The 24,628-nt window shown below is 31.9% G+C and overlaps 3 protein-coding genes across 3 annotated transcripts in view; 1 reads left to right on the top strand and 2 right to left on the bottom strand.

Annotated features, from left to right (window-relative positions):
• Positions 1 to 2,232, bottom strand: part of LOC125068823 (parapinopsin-like) — a 115,879-nt gene extending 113,647 nt beyond the window's left edge. The window contains exon 1 of the mRNA XM_047678144.1: positions 2,144 to 2,232. The gene's annotated coding sequence lies outside the window, so the exon portion shown is untranslated. The remainder of the gene's footprint in view (positions 1 to 2,143) is intronic.
• A 9,232-nt stretch (positions 2,233 to 11,464) lies between these two features.
• LOC125068970 lies at positions 11,465 to 18,311 on the top strand. The gene is made up of 4 exons (XM_047678375.1): positions 11,465 to 11,554; positions 13,491 to 13,613; positions 16,232 to 16,385; positions 18,211 to 18,311. The coding sequence occupies exons 1-4, from the start codon at positions 11,465 to 11,467 to the stop codon at positions 18,309 to 18,311; spliced, it is 468 nt and encodes a 155-aa protein (XP_047534331.1).
• A 2,923-nt stretch (positions 18,312 to 21,234) lies between these two features.
• LOC125068841 lies at positions 21,235 to 24,156 on the bottom strand. The gene is made up of 4 exons (XM_047678174.1): positions 24,014 to 24,156; positions 22,992 to 23,165; positions 21,773 to 21,926; positions 21,235 to 21,359 (listed from the first exon to the last, which is right to left on the bottom strand). The coding sequence occupies exons 1-4, from the start codon at positions 24,107 to 24,109 to the stop codon at positions 21,259 to 21,261; spliced, it is 525 nt and encodes a 174-aa protein (XP_047534130.1). The 5' UTR covers positions 24,110 to 24,156; the 3' UTR covers positions 21,235 to 21,258.
• Between the last annotated feature and the right edge of the window lie 472 nt (positions 24,157 to 24,628).

Below are 24,628 nucleotides of genomic sequence, written 5' to 3'. Positions count from 1 at the left end.
TAGCTCGGTCAGGTTAAGTGTTTGTGGTAATTTTCTATATACATGCAGTGCGGTGAATTTTTGTATTTATATATTTTTATAACAAAACAAAGGTTCCTCGAGGTCCTTAGTTAACAAAAATTAATTTAATACTTTTTATTAATAGAATATCAACCAAATTGGAATGTAGATATTACCTAGAAGTTTATCTTTACCTATCGTGCTCACATTGTCACTGTTTCTATGCAGATAAATAATAAAAAATTTAATAATATGTGACATTACCGTAGTGATTCCAACTTTATTAAGAAAATTCTCCTATCATTTTAAAAAGATATCATGCTGCTCTAATACGGGTTTGTGCTCCAAAACACAAGCCATTCTCATTTGTCACTTGGAAATTTCCTAACGATGATTTCCTTGAGCACGAGATGAGTTATAAACTTAAAGGACATGAAAATTTAGTAGTACTTGCCCAGATTCGAACTCAGAACCATAGGTAGGCAAGATTCACGTTTTCTTGGTCATCGCGGCTCAATAATACGAGTATAATATATCAAAAACAATAATCTTATCATGATGTAATTTGTATGTTGTGTAAATATCAAAACGAAACAAGATCCGATGATCCTGATTTGCGGTAAACTTCTCTATTAAATATCTATTACTAATCATTGATATATTTTGTCCCTTTCTTTGTAATAGAATGTGTTGTTGAAATGACCGAGACAAAACATATAAAAAAATCGTACATACGTTTTATATTTTACAAATGAACATACCTATGTTGACTAGAAAATTGATGCAAGTATGATTAATATATTTAATAAAATTAGAGTAACTTAAACTTATAAGGTAATAATAATTGATGTTTGTATATTTGTCCTGTATTAATTCCTAAACCATCCGATTAAAACTCTGAGGAGTTGTTCTGCTTACGTAAATGCCCAAAAAATATTGATGTGAAACAAGATTTTTCCATTCAATATGAATATTTAAACGAAGCCCCTGGTTAGCTAGTTTAAAATAAATTTAAAGCTTTTAATAAAAAATTACATCAAAGTTTTTACATTAAACAAATTAAAAATTTAAAGTTAAGTTATTAATTTATGAAAATTGTCCAAGGTGCAAAATGGTCGATCTATTTACACAGTAGATTAAGTTTAATCACTTTATAATAATAGTATATAGGTATATTGTTTTTATATACTTTGGTATTTTTCTCATTGAAATAAATCGAATTCAATAAACCAATTATTAGGTTTATCAAAACAAAAAAAGATATATACACACACGTACGTAAGACGAACAAAGAATCAAGTTCTCGTGAAGACAAACCTGAAATGGAACTCTGTCAAAGTTGCGAATATCATGAATCGGACTTCCAAATTAATTTCTTAATAGGAATTTAATATTGAATTATGAAAAAATTGAGAAAAAAAAATTAAAAATATATTTGACATGATACGTTCGAAGTGGAATTACTAATTTACTTCTCGAGCTCCGTTCCGCACTCCGATCTAATACTTTTTAAACTTTTTAAACTCGTATGCGGTGTGTATCTTTACAACTTATTCCGTGTAATTTGAAAACTTTCAGACTGAAGCTATTAATCCGTTGGTAAATTATACGGATACTAAAAAGGCTAGCCGATAATCGTCAGCTATTTATGAAAAGTTATCAATAAATAATAGCGTATGAGTTCTCAAAAATGTTTATAAGCGTAAGTATGCTTGTTTTTTTCCCCTCTTACATAATACTTAGTTCATTTTCTTTTAATATCTAACATTAAATTTGATATCAATATATTCATTTTTTCGATATATATATTGTCTTGGAATAATTTAGACCATTTCATACTTTTACTTTAAGGACAAAATAACTTTGAACTGAATTGAATCAGTTGTATAAAAAATCAAATACATCGTTTAGTTGTAAAAAAAAGTTCGTTATTCAATATATAAATATATTTGGCATTGATATCCATTATTTTAGAATATTCTAGATCATTTCATATTTTTACTTATCGTCCAAAATAACGTTGAGTTATGAGTTGAGTCTTGAATAAGTTGTATACATCTCTGTTCAGCTCAACTTTAAAAATATATTATTAAATATTTCCTTATTATTTTATTCTTAACAACAACAAAATTGTCGTACTCACCAAAAACTATAACTGAATTACTTCAGTACAGAACAGCTATTTTGCAAATATATTTAAAACTTCACATTTAAAATCACGGTCGTACGAATACGAGAAATGTTCCGAGACGCGACAAGGAACAACCATTCCAACCCGCACCCGGAGCGGCACTAACCGTTAAGGGTTGCGACCCTCATATATTTATACCAAGAGACCTGTTGCAACAGCATCAGCTTGAAATTAAACCTTTCTTTATAAATTGAGAATTTGTGGACTCGAAATGTTATTTATTGGGATTCATTTTAAGGTTACATATATTCTCCTGCTTTATCATTTGTTTTTGTTTCTATTAAGTATTTAATATTCTAAATTTCCTAATTAAGATTATTCTCAAAAGACCGGAGTTTTAAATTTGGCAATTGGAAAGCACGAGGAGCTGGTGATCCTGTGCCTGATCTCTCTCTAGTCAAGTCAGAGAAGTATCCATTCGGATTAAGAGAATCTAGGAAAATTATGTGGACCCGTGCTTACGCCAACATGTGTGTACTATAATATAATGCAGCTAGTCACATTTGAGTATGGTTGATGTAGGACAAATTATATTCTCAATGTCAATATTAGAAGGATATCATTATAATTATATTGAAAATTTATTTTTTTAATTCGCGCCTATGTCGTGTAAAAAGTTTTTATATAATTTTGGTATTGAACCATTTTTTCTTATAGAGTGACTGTTTGGTTAAATTTTGTCTGACCACATCACGAAATACCAGTCATTAGCTAAGCAAGAGCCGAAGGAAATTATCGTAAGGAAACCTGCACGTATCGGATTAGAATCTGCCAAGTCTATCCACCAAACCATCTTCTGAAAAGGAAGCGGGAGCCTCTTTCCAGCAGTGGGACGTTAACAGGATATTACTATACTGTTCTGGCTTAAAAGAGTAACTAGTGAGTTTCTTACCGGTTTTTCTTGACAGAATCTATTATTCAAATCGGTGGCTTTACATTTAATTCAACACTGTAACATAAAGATTCAAAAGCGACTTTGAATAAAGGATTTTTTTTATTTGATTTTAATTTTGTAATTATTTAATATTATTATTATTATCTTTTATTATATAACTTATACTAAAAACCTTTTATTAATGTATTGTTGTTGGATAGGAGGGAATACAGACACAATTTGCCCATTTTGAGTGATTTCGTTTTATGATGTAATTAAATAAATAAATAAATAATGTACACGCACTACCCTCATTCGAGTGGCTTTTAGTCTATATAAAAAAAATCCTCTTAATCCAAAAGAGTTCCCGGGAAAGGGTTAAGCTTTAAGAATCTGACGTGAAAGTAGACGAAAGATGATAATGACGCCCTTTAAATAAGGGGTATTCACAAAGGAACGTCGCTTTTGTACATTCGTTTCTTACAATACATACACGTCAAACGACTCTTATGTGAAAATAATTAAGTAGATAATGACTTTTACTCTGCCGTAAGAACTATTACTTTAAATATAAGAGGTTGCATATAAAGATATAATTACTGGCAAAAAGAAAATAACACGTAACTTTTCGTTAATATAATTAATTAAAAGGTATTACAGGTATTTCGTTAATATAATTAATTATAGGTATGACAACTCTCTTACAAAAAAGTAAGGTCAGCAAAACAAAAACAAAACTACTTAGAATAGTGATTTTTTTTTTAAATCCCGGTCCGGTCTGATATAGAGGAAGGGGACGACCAAAGAAACGATGAATGGATGGTGTGAAATAATGTTACTTGTTAGATGACGTGAGGCAGAGAAATATGGAAGAAGAAGACATGGTGCGCTGTTCCAAATAAAATTGGGATAAGGGCAGGAAGATGAGATATGAGATTAATTCATAGTTTATCTGTGAAAAATGTGTTGATGCTTAATTTTTAATGCTAGCGTCTATAATTTTTACCGATACAATAAAACTGATCTAACTTTTAACAGTTGAAAAATTTTTAATCTTCCATTGTCAATAAATGAACATCTGTGCTTCTATTTCATTCCTGTTTCTGTTGTAATGCGCATCTCACCAGTAGCGCTTTTATTATATCAAAAAAAATCACAGCGGTATAGTACAAAGAATAAAATTCTAGAAATTTCACTCCTTTATATTTGATTTTGTTCTCAAGCTTACCTTCTCGTTTCCGAGGAAGTCTGACATGACGGTTTAATGGTCACTATTTTATATATTATACATATATATATATAAGTCTTTTGATGGTTTTTTATTAATCGTTTATTTTTATTAATGATAAAAATTAAAACTGATAATGATTTTCCTGAGGGAAACAGATCATCTGTGTACAGACATTGTCATTGTTGGAATTATTAACGTCACTGTTTCAAACTACTTTGATGAACATTTGTCTTTTGTCGGTTCTTAATATTAGGATCGACGATTCAAACAAGTTATAGCTTTTGTTTTAAATAATAATACCTGTAAATTTAACATTTGAATTAGAGAAATCTCTCTCTCTCCTGTCACCAAAATATCAGCTACACGAGATTACGAATGGTAACAAATACATTTAAGTATCCCTTTGGATTGATTAAAATGAAATACTTATATTAAGTATTTGTCTTTGAGAGGGTGTATTGTTTTATCCATAAATATTTCGATCTTCTAGGCTCATAATCATAATTCCAGACATTTTCAATTAAACAAGTCTGCCCGTTGCAGAATCTTCTCTTAATAAGTACGATCCTTACATTTTAGTCTTTACAATACAATCTCTAAGAATGTTGCTTGGAAATGGTTAACGCGGATATTCGTTGAAACAATAAAATATCATTTTGATCTTCAAGTTATGTTCATGACAACTTACGTTTTATTGTTAAGTAAGTTTGATTATGTTGCTCCATTTTGTCTTAAGAGATTTTTATTACTGATTTTAGTTTAAAGTATTATTATAAGTTACCAGTCATCTATTTAGAACCGGTAGGAAATTTTTGTTCACCAATAAGCAATTGTAACGCTTCTATATATAATAAAGTTATTTTGAATTTAACTTTGAATTATCACGAATAACTTAAATAAATGAATTACAATGTTATTACTAGAAGGCGTTTATGTTTCACTTGTAAAATAATTTATAAATAAAAAATACTAAATTTTGCGTCATTTTAAAATATATTTTGTCATTTATTTTAGGGTACTAAAATTTAATATAATTAAATATATATAAAAATAGACATAGGTATGCACAAATGTACACACAATGTGCAAGAGCGGTTTTATCGCGAAAAGAACGACCTTATTCTGACAACCTCTTGGCATGCGAACTATGCCCAAAGGCATATCATACATGGTAGCAACGGTTCATTTTACGGTAATACCTATTTTGTACAATATTTAGGTTAATACATAAATTATCAGGTTCAAATTTTGGTAATGTCTAAGTGCATTATTTAAATCTTGTCGGTTTTTTAATGCTATAGGTGGCTAAAGAGCGGGAGGCTCGCCTGATGTAAAGTTTAATCTACCACCGCTCATGGACATCTGCAAAACCGGAGGACTTGCTTGCCGGTATTTCACCTTCGACATACCGTCGAAATTCAAATTTTGTTGCGATGTTCTAAGGTGAAGGAAACTTCAGCAGCTGGGGTTAATTCAAACAATTAATTGGTTGTAGAGAGATACAAAATCTCTATGCGATGCCAAAGGATCCAGCAGGTCGGAAAGGGATTTATCGTCCTTAATTCGAGTCGCTCTGCGTTGAATATGGTCAAATGGAAGAAACTGGTACTGGTGAGCAATATTCTATGCCGAATTTGTGGCTTGTATAATTTATGACGATGGGCCGACGTGAAGTAACGTCTTGCCTTGACCACAACAAGCTTGTTAGGTGCCAATATGGCTTTACCTTCCAATTGATCGCGGAACTGAACGAGGTTCGAAATATCGAGATCTAAAGCAGTCTTCCACAAGTTCACTCTGACGCCTAAAAAACCAATACCAACTCGGGAGCACATGTCCGTAGCACGATCGGAAGAATGCCATCGGTTCACTTGAATGGAAAATGTGCATCCATCACACGACCCGGCACTTATGCAAATCGATGCTTATAAAAAACTAATAATAACGAAAACCAATAAACATCATATAGAGTGAAATATATAAAAGAATAGTTTCGTTAATAAAATAATAATATTTAGTAACGAAGTATACAATATGTCGCAGGCAAGTAGCTTATTTAGCCACCCAATGAAACGCCTAGCCACTTTACTATACGGCGCTGTTCAATTAGCGGCCTGAATGTCACACAGCCAATTCAATTCCGTTCATAGAATAGGGATTTGACTTTTTATTGAGAATAATCTCAAAACTGACTATTTTGACTCCGACAATGTGGTCTTGTCGACCCTACCCTTAGAGTGTTTTTTAAGATATTTCTAAATTGTTGATAAGATTTTAAGGTTAGAATTATAAGATTAGTTTTTTGCCAATATCTCAAGAACGGAGCAAATTCGCATGATGGAATTATTACCGGGGGATAGACCTCCCACCCCTTTACCAAGGCACAGTACCACACCACGCCGCACGCGCCGCTGGCAATCTGTCCACACTTCATTTATTTAAATTGAAATATTTGGAAATTTGTTCAAAAATTAAGTACCAATTTTTTTATATAATTCGAATGAGGATCATGTAGCAAATATTGTCCTTTAATATTAATTCACCAGCCACACATATAAAGGAGAATAAGGCGGCTTAAGTGGCATGATGGTATAAGAGAGCGTGAAGCTATTTATCGCCTTTTACAATCATTTAAGGTAGGCTATAGATCAATGATCTTTATCTTAGGTTATGTAAAACAAGAAAAATAGTCTCGTGTTTAGACGTATAATATCTTCTAATTTGAAGTTAGACAAATATACTAATATACATACATATATGGACTAGTCCATACGACTAGGCTATCTGCGGGAAATCCCCTTCCAAAAGGAATGAAACGAATTGAATATGTAAAAGATAAAGTGACGCTTTCTGATACTTTTGTTTTTTATACAGGATGATTTTAAAGGATGATATCGTTTAAATACTGATGACTAGTATATTACAAACATAATTGTTACTTGAATGTCGTATTGTGCAACGAATTTAAAAAATGAGTTGGTAAATGAAGTAAATAATAGAAACAAGGAACGTGACTTGATTGTATTCTTGAAAACCATTGCACAATACTTGCTAAGGTTTCGAATATTTTCAACGTCTGCTTTCAACTTAATTTCACAATAACTTTTGAAGAGAATTCCTACAAATAGTTTAAAAAGATCCGTAAATATACGAACAATAACCTTTTGTTTGTCATTTCACGAAGTCACGCAAATGGACCGCAGTGAATATAAACAAATTTCTGATTAAATGGCTTCGTGCGTGTACCGCCTACTCTAATAGGCATCAGCAGTGGTAATATAAATAAATGGTTTACGGGCTGCCTAGCGATGTAAATATTCACAGGTTCGATCCTGACTTATTATTTTCGCCATTCCTAGAATAAACTAATTAGAGGGGTAAATAGGAATATCAGTAATTCCTTAAATGGAACATTGCTTCAATTCTTTAAAAAAATAATTAAAATGATTGCCGTTGTTACAAGGTAATAGTGGATATTTGTTAGAGTGCCACTGTCTCGGGTAAACTGCCTTTGCAGGTTTTCTTTGCTTGGAATGATGCAAAGATGCCTTAGCTTTCCGAATCAGATAAATACCAAAACAACAATACCAAGAAAATACTTGCAGGCTTAAAAATTTACCATGCTGCCTATTCGACCAATGATCTTCCTGTCACATTCCCACCCAAAAAGGATATCCAAAAAATGTTTTCTGCATTTATGTTTTTTTAATGATTCTCTATACAACACATTTCATCAACTGGTAAACGACTTATAACTGTGGTGTACATGTGTGTGCCCTACATATGCGCACTGACACTCTCTATTACTTCACCTACCAGTCCGATGGGACGGCGATCAGAAATAACTGGCGCAATATAAACATAAAATTTGGTAATTGACGAAAACAAAAACGTAGTCAATTGTTTATCTCCACATCAACTAAACCATTGAAACAATGTAGACGTCATTTAAATTGTTTTTAGTTACTAATTATTAACTAATTCATATTCAATATACAAGTTTAGTCTTCTTCAGTGGAAGGTCTTATTTAAAAGTCAAACTCCGGTTTTCAATTAAGAGTTAGTTTCTGAGCATCTTAAACTAAATAAAACATAAGCCGCAAGATTGTTTATTACTAGCAAAGTTTCGCTCGAGAAACGTGTTTCTTTTTTTAGTAATAAAGTAACGTCTTGACAATGTCCCATTTTTGGGCAAAGACCTCGGTTTCCTTAGGCGAGGGTTTTTGGAACTCACTCCTGAAAAATTCCCAATGCGAAATGATAAACATAAAAAAGTTACATAAATCTAAATGTAAATACCGCTGCATATATACTTTTTAAGCGTTGAAAATGAAAAAGTTTTTAATGAAGGTATTGGAAAAAGCTTTCAATAAATCTCTCGATAATTCCTTCAAAACAATCCGGTTTGTCAACGTGGCAACCCTGCAAGGTTAATTGGATTAGCCTGGATTAAACAGATTCTGACTGTATTTGGAATTTTCAGATTTTTTGCTAGCTTTTCGTCGCTAAGTGATAAAAAATGCCTTAGTGAGCAAGAAATCGTTGTAAGTACTAGGTTTAGCTATATCTATTGATAAATAAAATATTTGGATACTATTGAACACTGTCCCAACAAACAAAAATACTATTCAGACACTACAGAAGTTTTTTTTTTTAATTTACACCTTGGTCACGACATTATTAGTTAGACCCCCCCCCCCCCTAACTAATAATGTCGAGGGGGTTAAATTCCTGTACTGGAAGTCTCCTTTCTTCCATTTATAAGTGGGTCCAAAAAATATTTTTAATAACTATTAATTTATACATCATTAAATTCATGCTTATAACGTCTTAAGTTAGTCTAAATTTAAAACTGGTAAGACTGCGAAGCACATAAACCTTCTCCAAAAGGAGGTACATCTTCTGATATAAGTTTTATGGATATTCGTTTAATTGTTTTTTTTTATTTTATTTTCACTGTATTGATTTAGTTTCAAAGCTGTCTTCATTGCAACATCAGTCATCAATAAGCCATTCGAATATTGAATTCTGGATCTTTAATGCCCATAGGTAAAAAAAAAATTGAAAAAAAAACAACTGCCATTGTTTTGAGTTGTGAGACTTTTTCTATAGGTTTGTTTGAACGCGTCACTTTAATCACGTGGACATATTCGCGCGTCTCTATTGGTAGTTAATAACTGAAAACGTGAAAGCGCACGAGGATAAGCCGATTACAGTGCATCCATTTCAGCATTTGTTAAAATAAGCTTGTTAGAATTCGGCTTTTAGGTTTTTTTTTGTTATTTTTATGTGAAACTAAAGTCATATTATTACCAAAGTAACAGCGATTTTATCATTTTAATCGATTACTTATAAGATTGAAATTGTATTAAACTAGATGTGTATGCATTGTGGTCGAGCCAGCAATTTTATTTTCAGTATTTAGCAAATAAATTCTCAGTATCAACCGTTCGTCCTATTCATTACATATTCGTTTACACATTTATTATATCTTGAGAATTTAGCTAATGTCTGATGTGGATTGCCGCCGTGGTTAAAAATGATCGAATGACTTCTTATCATAAAAATATTTTTTTAAATTGGAATTGTATACATTTTTTTTTTAATATACAAACAAAAGGCTTGAATAAATGTATATGGTTTTATTATTTCAAGATATTTTTTTCCCAAAAATTTAGAGGCAGTGAAATTACCCATATTGCATTATATTAATTAGTCAGGATGTTTTCGATCAAATGCAAACATTGTTCTATTCACAATTTAACGAACCCCGTGTTATGAAACAATGCTTACTGATTAGAATAATTAAAACAAGATAATACGAACATCATTTCATTGTATTCATTAAAAATGGCGCTAGCTTACATTGAGATTAATTAATTCAAGTCTGAAGAGAGAGAATAATCAAGGAACGATATTATTATGAGTCAACATACAGACAGATTTCGAAATTTAATTTAATTTAAATCACTTACAATTTAACGGGGTAACCTCAAGATATTTCTAGTACGATATTTGTTTTAGAACGAAATTTAGAAATAGGAGGTCGAATTTAAATCAAATTGATTTTATTTATAAAATTTAAAACATGCTTCAAAATATTGTTTTCATGTTTACTTTAACTACTCGATAATCGTATCTATAGCCTGTTCCAGTCACAAGACAAAACAATAAACAATATTGACATTGAATCGCCAAGTTTAATAATGGATTTGTGATAAAATGGCGTCCCGAATGCCGACAAGATGTCATCGGAACTTTGGAAGCATATTGGAGTAGATATTAGTATTTAAGTGAAATAGTCCTGTATTATAAATAAATGTATATTGATCAAGAGCGATTTGTAGTGCATAATATAGTTGGGCTATTAGAAAATTATTATTGTGCGAATTTGTGGTGTGTTTACCTTTAATCCGTCTTCGATTGGAATAGGATAAAAGACAGATTGCCGTTTAACACCCATTTCAAAGGTAACCTCCCGCCTGAGTTAATTTATGTGTAAATAACTTTTAATGTTAACAACGACCTATCACCATATGGCTACTTAAAACTAAATTTGACATATGGATTAACAAAAGTTGCATGATGTACACCAGGCGACCTTATCCCTAAAGCAATGATCTCTTCCAGGCAACCTTTGGGCAGAGGACTGGTTGTAAAATAAAGTTTTCCCACATTCTCGTCCTCGTCCTCGGGGTACAATTATCTTAAATTTGTGAAACTGAAAATTTTCTTTTAATTTATATGGGACTACCCTCTAGATATTATCTTTATTTTTTTAAATTAAATTACAGTAGCAAAGATTTTTAAATAATTGTCAAAATATACAATTTTTTTTCTGTCTAACTAATTTTAGGTTATACACTAATACGTCGAAACATTATTTATTACCATAAATGTTTCGCTCAATCATTAAAAATAAAACAATTCAAGTTTGTACCGCAGCCAAGATTATTTCCCCAAGACAAACACAGACAACAGTTGCAAAAATCTGAGCAATTATATTAATATACATCATGAAAAACCTCATTTGTACCTTTTGCGTGACATGTGGCAGAATATGATGAGCAATAGTATCACAAATATACACTTCATTCGAAAATGTCAATTCACTTTGACATCAAAATTAAATGAAATACAATTAATAAATACCAAATAAATAAATATAATGACAGCACTTGATGATCTTCCCGATGTCTCTTCATTTTTCGGAGTGGATCTTAAGACTGGCTCAATGATAATAGCTGCTTTAGGGGTGGTAAGTGAATCTTGAAATCAAACCACTTTGATCTGTGTCTTCATGGATATATAAGTCATCGTTTATTGTGTTTCGTCAATAGCAGATACTTTTAACCTTACTTTGATAGATAGTTACATTTTATGGCCGAATCTGGACCGAACAGCATTTTGGGCGAAAATACACCAGCTGTTTGTCATTGGTGGCCAACTTTGGCCGTGCAGCCTAATAGTAGTAGTTATTCGGGCACACTTCAAGTTCCTAAGACTTTCCACCAATAATATTGGTCTCTAATTCAATTCGTACTGACGCGTCAACAGATATAGTATAAAGTGCATTAGTATATAAAAACGTCTTTTAAAAATTAAAAATTTCTATCATTATCTATGAAAGTTTATAAATATGTTTGTTGTATATCATATCTCGAATCCAAACAAGACCTGCAACCTTATTATAAGCTAGCCACTAGACGAAGTATACTTGAATTGACGGCCTCTTTGACTCTTCTAGTTCTACAATTTCCTAAGCATATATAATTCTAAGTTTAATCAACAGTTTTGAGAGACCACTTCGTCACTGCGACCAATAATCCTCAACGAATTAAAGACTTTTTGCTTCATAGCCTATCAAAAGCAAATAATATTTTACGTATTAAAAAAAGTAGTTGCTTAAATTTGACCCTAATATGTCGTTTAAGCGTCAAATTCCTTTCTCCACTAATCAATTACTATCACAGAAAGCTATAGACTTATTTTAAAAATACAGATTATAACTTCGTTAACTTCTCAGCATTCCATGGGTAACAGTGCGGTGATGGGTCTATCGTGGAAAGGGAAACTTAGAGCAGTTCCCATGTCTTGCGACTCAAGTGGAGGTTTAAGGGGGTTCTCTTTACAATGCACATCAATGCTCACCTTCACTGCTCATGAATATAATATTAATATAACATCAGAATATAGAAATATATAGAATATTTTTTTTAGTATTTACTAGTCGTGTACCTGATAGGATATTCTATCGGAATCATTATGAATTTGTAAAAAATAACATAATAACAGACTTTCAACCTTGGATGATAATTTTTTTCACATCAGATTTTAATTCATGAATGTAAACCTAAATATTAATTTTCATATTTTTAACATCAGACTTTCGATACAAACTTTCATCTCCCATTCAAACCCTCTAGGAGATTAATTTTGGAAATCCTTTTAAGAAAACACTTTGCAAAATTTTATCCCCTTTGACCTCCCCTCCTGGTAGTGCGTTGTATGTCAGTCAGTCATTTTAAAATTGTATTAAGTAAATAATGGAACGGAAATGAAGCCTACCTTTCATTTCCCAAAAGGAAAATTAATTCAAATTTACCTTTGTTGGAAATACGTCTGAAACTAATATAAATGGCAAATTTTAACCGACCATATGATTCTTCATAGTTGTATTAATCTACCTAAATATTATTTTTAGGAGTTTTTAAATTCATACAGGGATCGCATTCGGAATGTACGAGCTACCTGATCCTAAATTAATGCCTCGACTGCTAGGTATAATATAATAATCCAGGTATAATCCTTGGTGGTAGGGCTATGTGCAAGCCCGTCTGGGTAGGTACCACCCACTCATCAGATACTCTACCGCCAAATAACAGTACACTGTATTGTTGTGTTTCGGTTAGAAGGGTGAGTGGGCCAGTGTAATCACAGGCACAAGGGACATAATATCTTATTTCCCAAGGTTGGTGGCGCATAGGTGATGTAAGGAATGGTTAATATTTCTTACAGCGCCTTTGTCTATGGGCTATGGTGACCACTTACCATCAGGTGGCCCATATGCTCGTCCGTCAACCAATGACATAAAAAAAAAAATAAAGATCATAAATCATAGATGTAAAAATATAAAATAAGGATTCTTTTAATTTATAGTAAAAAGTTACTCTGATTACATTTTTTTATTTCAGGTGCACCCAATGGCCTACGGTTGTTCCTTCTTTATCCCTCTGAGCTATCTACTCGTTACTATCTGGATTCTAGTGGCATTATTCTTCGCGGCTAGCATACTATTATTTTGTGGAATTGCAAAGGTAACTTTATTTGTTATTTGATCTTAAATAATTATATTTCTTTTGTTTTTGTACAATGAATGTATTACATTAGCAGCCTGTAAATTTCCCAGTGCTGGGCTAAGGCCTCCTCTCCTTTTGAGAAGGTTTGCAGCATATTTAACCACGCTGCTCCAATGTGGGTTGGTGGAATGAATGAATATATGTTTTATTTAATTAATCAAGTTACTTGGTATAATATGAAAACTTCGGTAGCTTAAACGAGACCGAAATGTACAGCGTACTTAAAAAAAAACGATTCAACATTAGTTTAAAACCTTGTTTTAAAATAACATTAACACTACCTTTCTTCAAGAAACTACTAAGCTTCCTATTTTCCACTCCAATTAAGTGCTAAGCTTGTATCAAGAGCTACCTACTCTTAATACAAGTTCAACATTACTTGGGTTATAACAACAGGTCAAGGTCAGCCTCGCGATACTAGCTTCGAACTCATCACAAGACTTTTATGCCGCTCTAAGCCTTTTAATTTTAATGATAGTATCTATTGAGCACATATTTACCTTTTATCTTTTATTGTTAAGTATATTCTATAATATTTTTGGATTATTACTTGAGTTGTTTTGTTATTTTAAAGTATACGTTAACATTACCAGAATAACAACTCGTTCCTTTGTTATTCAAGATTTAAAGTCCATTTAGTTATTGTTTTAGAAGTAACCGAGCTTGTTATTACTAAAAACTTATTTACGCGTTGTTCATTCACTGTGTATTTTAATTAAAATATTGTTGAATGTAAGAGATTGTCCGGCTACCTAAAATATTCTCTCGTGAAAGGGCTTTGTGAAGTTTGGATCGGTACCACCCACTTATCAATATTTTACCACCAAACATCAATAGTATGAGTGATCCAGTGTACTATTAGGCACGATTGCGTGGTTTGTATTTTTAGTACTACACAGAATATTTTTTTTTAATTATGGTATTGTATACTTTGCAACCGAGACTTCGCTTTCGTGTGAGGGGTGGGAGGCAGATGTTAGTAACTCTATGTAATTTTCTATACCTCTAACAAGGTAAACACATTATTTAGCTAACTGTATATATTAAGTTATTTAAAAATTATGCTAAAATTACACATTTTGTTATTGCTTGGATCATCTCACGATTTTCTTTATCGAACAACTCCGCTGTAGCCTGTATATTATATAACGCCTTTTTTCGATAAAAAGGTATTTAAAAGCGACCCTAGTTCACTAGCGACACCGTTTTCATTTTCCATTTAATATTATGTAAATTAAGTGATTGTAAATTCTAGCTATAAATAAACTTTATTAACATAAGAATTATTAACATTATTTACTGTTTAAATCATGGCTGCGCGGAATGGTGGCAAGAATGCTAGCTAAAATTTCCTCGTTGAATCGCAATTCCATTCTTCTGGGTAAAGAACGAACCAGCCCTCCTGTCACCAGTAGATGCAAGGCGAGATGTTACATTTTTAATGAAGCTTTTTGCACTGCCACTTCAAGGTCCAAGTTATTCAAGAGCAAATAGAACAAAAGATATGAAATATGGGAGCTAGTAATTAATGTTTATTAGCATTGAAATTATTTAGTAATACATGTTTCCACAAATTTAATTCTTGTTCCATTTGGTAACAATACCCGATCTTCATCCAATTTCCGGTATCATATATTCCTTATGAATTAACTTTAATAGAATAATTAATTATTTATTCCTTCTTGAACATTGATTTAAATTCCACAAGTAACGGCCTGTAAATATCGCTGCTGAGCTAAGGCCTCCTCTCCCTGGAGGAGCAGGAGATGGTTTAGAATTTATTCCACCACGCTGCTCCAATGCGTGTAGGTGATACATGTGATAAAATTTTATTAAAATTAGACGCAGGAAATGAATTACGTGATATATTTCAGTGATGTCTGGGCTCGAACCCGCAATCATCGGTTAAGATGCACGCGCTCTCACTGGGCCATGTCGGTTATTTTATGGAATTACGGCTTACTGTTTCACACTTCCGTCCCTTTTTACGAAATCACTTACATAGATTGCAAGAAAACGAGCGGGAAGATGTTACACATCAAACATATAAATTAAACTGTAACAATCAGAATGTTTACAAATTATTTTTAAATTTTTTAATAATTATTCTTATACGAGATGAACTTTATCAATTAATAATCTTTTATAAAACGATTTATTTGTAGAACAGCGTACTGTTACATATACTTTTTTATAATACTAATATTCCCCTCTAAATAAAATTTAAGATGAGATTTTTTTCAATTGAAGATTCTTAGAAAATACGATTCTTGATATCCATTTGCAACACGAATTATTAATATATGCTCGTGTACTGATCTCAGATAAGTTTCTATTTTGTATTTTAGTAACAATAAGAATGAAAATCACCATTCGGTAATTAATATTTAAAACTGTTTTGAAGTGTTTTGCGTTAAATTTACTTTTAATTTTTTGGGTCTAGTAGGAAAATTAATTATTTTATTGTTATTTAATGTCGTATATGTACCACCTAAGCAATTGTATTCAGTTTTCCGAACGAAATCAAATAAATAAATAATTTCTTTATTGAATTCAATTAGTGAACATTTTTCCAGGATGACGCTGTTCTCTGTGCTATTTGGATCTGGTACGCGGTGATCTTCGTAGTTGTGATGTTGATGATGATGATGCTTCTAGCCATAGTGTTCACATCCCGCAAACAGAGGAACAGGGTCTTCATAGTAATACTTGGCATGCTTTGGTATATATGTAAGTGACATTTCAATAAAATGTTAGCAAAAATAAAATATTGGGAAGTGATCACCTGATTATTGGATCTTAACTTTTTGAGAGTTTTATGAGAGCTGTCAATATATAATTGAATGAAGAATTGTAAACATCCTTAAGACGGTCAATGCTCCCCCGAGCAGGGTAACTAAGAGTTATGATGCGTTGTGTGGTTTTAATTACCGCGATAAACAAAAATCAAAATATACTTTATTCAAGTAGGCTTTTACAAGCATTTTTAAATAGCATTTTACAAAACTACCATCAGAAATCATAATTTAATTTAGTTACATTATTCCGAGTATTTCTTAAAATATTATAATGAATGGTAAAATCTAACGAAACATATTTAACTAAATAGTCTTTTTTCTTTATTTATATATTTCTTTAATTTTGTAAATATATATAATACAAGGTTTTTCCCGCGATTATATCCACATGGACTTCATTTTATCGCTATCCCAGCGTCTCAAACTCTATACCTCATATAAATCGGTTCAGCGGATTAAACTTGAAAATATAGACTTACTTTTGCATTAATATTAGTAGGCATTAGTGGAGTGTCTCAAACTCTATACCAAATTTCATATAAATCGGTATAAGCGGATTAAACTTGAAAAGATAAAATATAGAGTACTTTTGCATTGATAAGATTAGTAGGCGTTAGTGTAGTCAACTATATCTTGTAATATAGTCAACTACGCTTTTTCCATCATACAAATATCCTACTTCCAAACGATGTCTACCGTTTCGTTTAACGTGACAGTACTTAAAATGATATCTTCAGGGAGCAGCTAAGCCTCAACTTTTCATACTTAGATCTAGCTTAGTAGTACGAAAAACGAGCTACTCGTACAAACTTGATTCGTGCAGTCTTGGCTTAAAGAGATAAAATAAAACGCTTCCCTAAGACATAGTTAATTTTTTATAAAAATAATTAAAATGTAAAATATGTAAATGTATTAACATTAATTATTTGAAAACAGTTTTAAGAAAACCCATGTCTTACAGTAAGGTATATTATTTATTTTACTTCTGAACGTAATTATAATTGTCTTAATGTTGTCTTAGATTTTCGCGATTATTACACATTGAAATAAAACTACAGAATAAAACTTGCAGTGTTCGTGCTGCAAAGTGCTCGAAACGTCAGGATGTTAAAATAAAATAATTAATATACGCGATTAAATCCGTTAAAAAAACTAGTTTTATTTCTATAATTGTCTTTTTGATATTTGTATCAATAATATTCTAATATTAAATTATTGAAGGATATATTGTTCACGTATTTTTTTTTATTGACTGGCTGACAAGTGGTCGCCTCTGCCCATAAAAATTGGCGCAGAAAGAAATGTATGCAATACCTCATATCACCAAAATTATTTTAAAGTTAAATAAGCGTCTTTATTGTCTTCTATGCAGGATATATAAAAAAAATATTGTTGTAAACTGTAAATACTCCGTAATTTAAATGGTGGAAAAAAGTAACTACTGAGTTTCTAGCCGATTCTTCTCGGTAGAATCTAATTTCCGAACCGGTGGTAGCTTTTAATTTAATTCAACGATGTAACATGACGAATCATAAGTGTTTTTATGAGCCTACTTGAATATATAATATTTTGATTTTGAATACGCCACCAATCTTGGAACCTAAGATATTTCCTCCGCGTGAAGTTACAATGTGTCTCATCAATTCAAATCGAAACACAACAACACTAAGAATTGCTGTTTGGCGATAGAATTTGTGATCAGTGATTGATACTGTAAATCCTCATAATCTAATTATTTTAAATATATTTTCTTTCAGTGACCATCTACTTCATATTGGTTGTGAACAGCCATCGGAAGCAGTTACTTGCCTCGAATTTAAACAGTTTTGTAACTAATCACGTTGATAAAGAATCGTGAATGTTTATTTTTAATTAAATAACCTTAATATAATCTCCGTGTTTCTCTTTACAAACATCTAATACCTATAATTATGACACAAGGGATGATACTGTTTAGATAACCAAACAACGTGTAATTGTCATGTTTGGTTAAGAAGGTACAAATTTATATCAACTATGTACAAATTTGATAATCATTTCGATTTGACGTATATTCATTTTTATAAAAAAAGTCGCTGAATTTTATCGGTTATTTATTAATTTATTTTTAATAATGACAAAGGTGTAATCTCACACTTTAAAATTTTAGGATTTTCTAATATTCGTATTTGCTCCTCCAGTTAAGAATAAAGCTTGCGCAAGGATTAGGGACGATAATAGTTCAAAGGGTCGGAATCGAACCAGCGACTTTTGACATCGCTATTAAATTAAATTAAATTTTCGAGTAAAACACGTGTAACTTCTGTAACTTTTTAAAATAATATGCCATTAATTTAATCGTTCATTTTTCTTTCAGAATTAATATATAAGTCTTGATGGATTGTGATTGAATGGATTATTAATTGAAAAACATAACGAAGAAGTTATGAGTCCGAATTATCCGACTAAAGCTTAGATGAGGAGAGTTTTATATTTGGCAAATTTATACGTATGCTACAAACTAAAATCCTAATTTGTCACCTATTGTTTGTGTGTTGTACCAATGTCTGTAAACATTGACACTGTTTTAAATTACATTAACAGCCTGTAAATTTATCACTGCTGGGCTAAGACCTCCTCTCCCTTTGAGGAGAAGGTTTATAACATATTCCACCACGCTGCTCCAATGCGGGTTGGTCGATACACATGTGGTAGAATTTCGTTGAAATTAGACACATGCAGGTTTCCTCACGATGCTTTTCTTCACCGCCGAGCACGAGATGAATTATAAACACAAATTAAGCACATGAAAATTCAGTCGGGCTTTCCTGGGTTTGAATCCGTAATCATCGGTTAAGATGCACGCGTTCTAACCACTGGGGCATCTCGGCTCTTACACTCGACACTAAGAAATATTAACAATTCCTTACATCGCCAATGCGCTACCAACCTTAGTAACTAAGAATTTATGTGATTATATCCGTTGTGCCTGTAGTTACATGGGCACACTCACGCTTCAAACGGGAACACAATTGGCAGAAGAATATCTAATGAGTTGATGGTACCCAGACGGGCTTGCACAAAGTCCTACCACGAACTAAAAGTAGCGAACACATATAACAGCTTTTCTTTCATTTGAAAGGTATACTCGTTTTGCTAATATTTCAAAAATTAAATTATCGGTACGACTAGTTTTGATTTATATAAGACCATTGCTACTATACTCGTTGTGAGAATCGGGACGACGCGTGAGATAATTAGAAGGAAAGATAGATATATACCTAAACATTAATAGATAGTAGCATCATACTAACGTTAATATTAAAGCAAATCTTGATTTATACCAATATATTGAGCACTATTATAATGCTAATAACGCTTGCGCTTGTTCTTTGCTACAAATATAATTTATAAAAACATGTCCTTAAAATAACCTATTTTACTGTGAGTTGAAGATCAGGTGATTAGATTTTTTTTTAAATAAATTTCCTTTTAGTTTATTCGAATTTTGTATTATTTTTACGAAAATTTGTAGAATTCACGTTATACACTCAAGTGAAATTTATTAAAACATTCCGAGTAAGAGGATGAGCTGTCTTTGAAACTGTCAAAATGATATATTATCTACAACATTGTTTTATATTATTACTAGATACGATACATAAACTAATAGAGTTGAATAATTATAAAAACTTCGTAAATAAAGATATTTACATTAGGCAAGAGTGGCTTGTGGTATGATAGATGGTATCAAGTAACATATGACGGCGCGCGGCAAATGCGGTGCCATCTAATTGATTTATCCCGAATAAAATTGTAAGGGTTCGATTATTGGACGAGGGTAAGTCAAGCTTGCTCTGGTGGAACGTTTGACGGACAGCGCCGCTGGATGGTTGACATTGATAAGGCAACGAATAACGGCCGGAATGGCGGTGTATGTCACGCGAACGGATCGCCGACGTCTATAATTGTAATCCCAGTTAATTATTCGATTTAACAATTGAAAATTATTGTACGAACGCGTGTAAAATATTATAACATTATAATTTAACGATACCAACTTTTATTTCCGTAATTAATTATAACATTCCTCCCCGCGCCCTCGTGATGAGTGAAATAAATCCTATATTAAGTAACAAAGATGATAACGTCGCTCCTGCCAATAGCCGAGTGACTTCTTAGAAATAATGATTAGAATGAAAAAAAAAATCTAGTCTGTGTAGGCTTTAAAATTATCATAACTTTATAAGTAATCTGTACTATATATTATAATTACGAAAGTCACTCTGTCTGTTACCTCACGCTTAAACCGCTGAACCGATTCATATGAAATCTGTTATGGAGATGGTTTAAGTCCCCAAAAGGTCATAGATCATTCTCGAGGGGGTAAAATTAGGGTGACAGTTTGTGTGCTATAGGTAAAGTTAGTACTTAAGTATTAACGCCACCGCAGTAAAGAATATATCTGCAAAATCAGTTAGATTAGTTTAGGTTTTACTTAAAAAAAAAAACCTAACTTACTTGTATATATGCAGCATTCGGAGTTTTTTTTTGCTGCGGTGGCGTTAATACGTATGTACCGTAAGAATAAAGCCGTAGTTATGTAACAGCAGGTGACAATAATTGCCAAATGCACTTTAGCTGATTTGCTCGTTAAGCCGATTTCATTTGAAGAATTTGAGTTTGAGTTTGAGTTTGCAAAGTGCATGCTTAGCCGTCCCGTAGTTATAGAAATTATTTCAATTCAGTTCAGGGAAAATGTACAGTCTCCTATATTTACGGGAATATTTATTGATTGAAATGTGTTACAATCATCTCATATAGAATTAGTTATCTGTAGACATTGTTATAGTAACACTTTTTTCTCGTAAATGTTTCACTTCTTGCCAAAGTCCAAAAACGATGAGGACGAAGTAAGTTAGCACACCTGAAAAAGTAGAGTTCCGTAAGGGTGCCGGCGATATTTTTCTTCAGGACTAATCCTGACTTATTAGGGTTTCTTGAAACATTTGGACATTTATATTGCGTGTATAAGATATTTATTCTTACGATTATACTAAATCGTTGGCCTGTAGGTACTGCCTACAGGTAGGTAACCCGTGAGAAAACAAATTAAGTAGTTATAAACTGGAGCCGAGGTAGGTGACTGCAGGTTCAAACCCAGGCAAGCTGTACTGCATTTTCGTGTGCTTAATTTGTAATTATCACTAATTCCTGTGAGGGAACCTGCATTTGTCTAATTTCAATGAGATTATGCCTGTGTAACATGTGTGATGTTATAGTAAAATATTTAAGTAAATATCGACTAAATAACGAGTAAATCAGAAGATTTTTACTTACCTATAGCGATCAGTCCAAGAACGAGACAGAGAATCCAAGCTACAAAATTGATTTCGGAACTGTGCATGCATATCAAAGTGATTAGCAGGAAGAATGTTTGTGACAGCCACATAGACGTAATTACCACCCAGGACAACAGGACTGAAGACTTTTTCTGAAAATCGTTACCAACAAAATATAAATATATAATACTAGGTTACATGATACACCTTTAATTGTTAAGACAGACAAGAGTCGAGATTTAAAATAGTCGTGTATTACTAAAAAAATTGGTTACCTACTGAAAAAATGGTGTTTGAATCACAGTAGATTGTATATAACGAGATAAATATTGAATTAAAAACTTGCTTCACGTCCAGGATTCACACGAGTACTATAAGGATCTATATGCAACAATAATATTGAAGAAGAAACATAAAAAAAAATATTGTTGTTTTCCGGCTAGGAAAGTTGAAATTCTTAAATTTTCCTCTTGAATCACTCTAATTGATTATTGATGAAAACCGCATTAAAGTCCGTTGCGTAGTTTAAAATATCTAAGCGTTCAGACGACTTTGTTTTATACAATGAAGCAATAAATTAAAAATAATCAAGAATTGTTTCTAGTGCCTAATATAACAGAGCTGCATGGATTTTCTTTTAATAGTATGTATGAAATATATTAATCTAAGTTTTTTGTTACTCCTCGATATGTATAGATATCCTAGATACATAGTCTTGCATATAGCCGTCACCTTGACTCGTTGCCAGTGACCAAGTTTTCCTTGAACGATTTATTAAATCTATGTACGGACTCTTTTCTAGGTCTCCACAGTTTATCATCAAAGTTACCAACTCCCAAACTTTTGTATATTTGTCTTTCAGGTGAAGGGTTTCTCATTTTTTTACAGAAAAAATATCATTCAGACACTAGGGACGGCGCGTTGAAATTACAAAATAATTATTTTTACTTTTTACGATTACCTTTAGAGACAGAAGTTACCAATTATAATCATAAAATAACTCCTTCATCTTTCTGACTTTCGAATCAATTAGCAAAATTATTATGTTATTAGCATTAACACGATTTTCACTAAGCTTAGACGAAGACAATGACGTTAGATACCATTTTTATTTCTTAAATTTCGGTCAAATTCCACGCTTAAAAATTCAAATAAAATGAAAGCAATGTCTATGTGGAGTAACCTTGCTATATAAATATATTGAAATATATTGAGACCTTTTTAATTCCCCACATCAGCCAACCGTGCATTGCGAACATAATGAAGCAGTAAATGACGCCGGTGATGCTGAAACTGTAAGCGTTCCGCCACACGTAGGCACTACAGTTCGCGCAGTTTTTCATCAACAAGACCTGGACGATTAGTGCTACAATGCATATAACTGTGACACACTGAAAAATGATAATAATTTATTATTACATTACCCCGATATGTTGAATAGGTTTGCGTATTGATATAGCTTTTATTATTTATTCATGTCACTGAACTCTTAAAACGACTAGACGGCCTTTGATAAAAAGTTTGTTTTTTTTGTATTCGTATAGGGTTCCAGGAAAAAATATTATTTCATCCATACGAATTCGGGACGGGAAACTCTTTTTTTTTTGTATTTTACTACTAAATGTTTAAGACTCTGACACACACAAGCTTTTATAATACGGAATAAAGTAAGAAATACTCGGAAATTTTCACGTTGAGCACTGAAATACATTTGTTCTTATAACACTACTCTGCTCAGTAAAACGCACACATATTATATAAAATTTCTTAGTAATCAGTTGCTACTGTTACGCGTTCGAGTGCCATTTGTTATTTCCGCTTAATAATAAGAAGTCACCAGCTTAAATAGACACTACGATTTGTATGAAAAAATATTTAATATCTTGTTACTGGTTATCTTAACATTCATCTTATTAATAGAGGTCTAATCTTCTATACGTAAAACAAAATTTGAGTGTCTGTTTGTAATATTAAAATAACCGCTTTTTACTAAATGCACATGTATACACGGTACATGTACCGAAATAACATTTTTTTTAATTTTTGTATGTCTGTCTGTCTGTCTATAATAAGCAAACAAAATGATTAATCGACGATTTTGCGAGTACCCGTTCTTCTGTTATATGAATTTGATTTAAAAACGAAACTATTCCGACTAGTTGTCCGAATGTCACGCCATGACAAGAAGAGTCTCCAAATTCAAACCAGAGAGTTGTTGAAAGTACATCTGAATACTGACCATAAGTGTAATACTCCCGACAATAGCACCTGTGCTGAGAGGATATCGACACAGGAATTTCTTCGGAATGAGAGCCTTAAGCATTTTTATATTCATGAAATAACTCTAGAAAATATAATAAAATCAAGTTTAAAATTTCTATGACGTCGCAACCAACTTGATAATAACAGACCAATGTTTTTATATTTAAAGAAAATGTTTTCATATAAATAGGAACGTATTTTCAACATTATTTGTTTTTATTTTATTTCATAGATACAAACCGATGGTGGTTTAAATTGTGTTTCATTAATTCTTATTATTTATTTTTCTCTGAAAGATCCGCCGCGATACTAAAACCATTCGAATATAGACTTATTTTACAATAAAATATTATTCTTTTAATTAAAAAATAAATAAATCGGTATTTTTTTTATCCATAGACTTTGATTCCAAATCACGCAGCAGTGGTTGAATTTAGTGACGAAGAATTTATCGATATAATTACTACTTTCTTATTTTAATATATATTTGAGTATAGAGACGTCGTCTGTCCGGCAGGGATGGTAAAAATTACAATGATCATGATTTGAATTTCAAAATTGACTTATTATTCTTTAATTTTAATAATTATTT

This window comes from Vanessa atalanta, chromosome 14 (assembly GCF_905147765.1).
Source record: "Vanessa atalanta chromosome 14, ilVanAtal1.2, whole genome shotgun sequence".
Taxonomy (NCBI): Eukaryota; Metazoa; Arthropoda; class Insecta; order Lepidoptera; family Nymphalidae; genus Vanessa; species Vanessa atalanta.
This window is presented reverse-complemented; position numbering and strand designations above follow the sequence as displayed.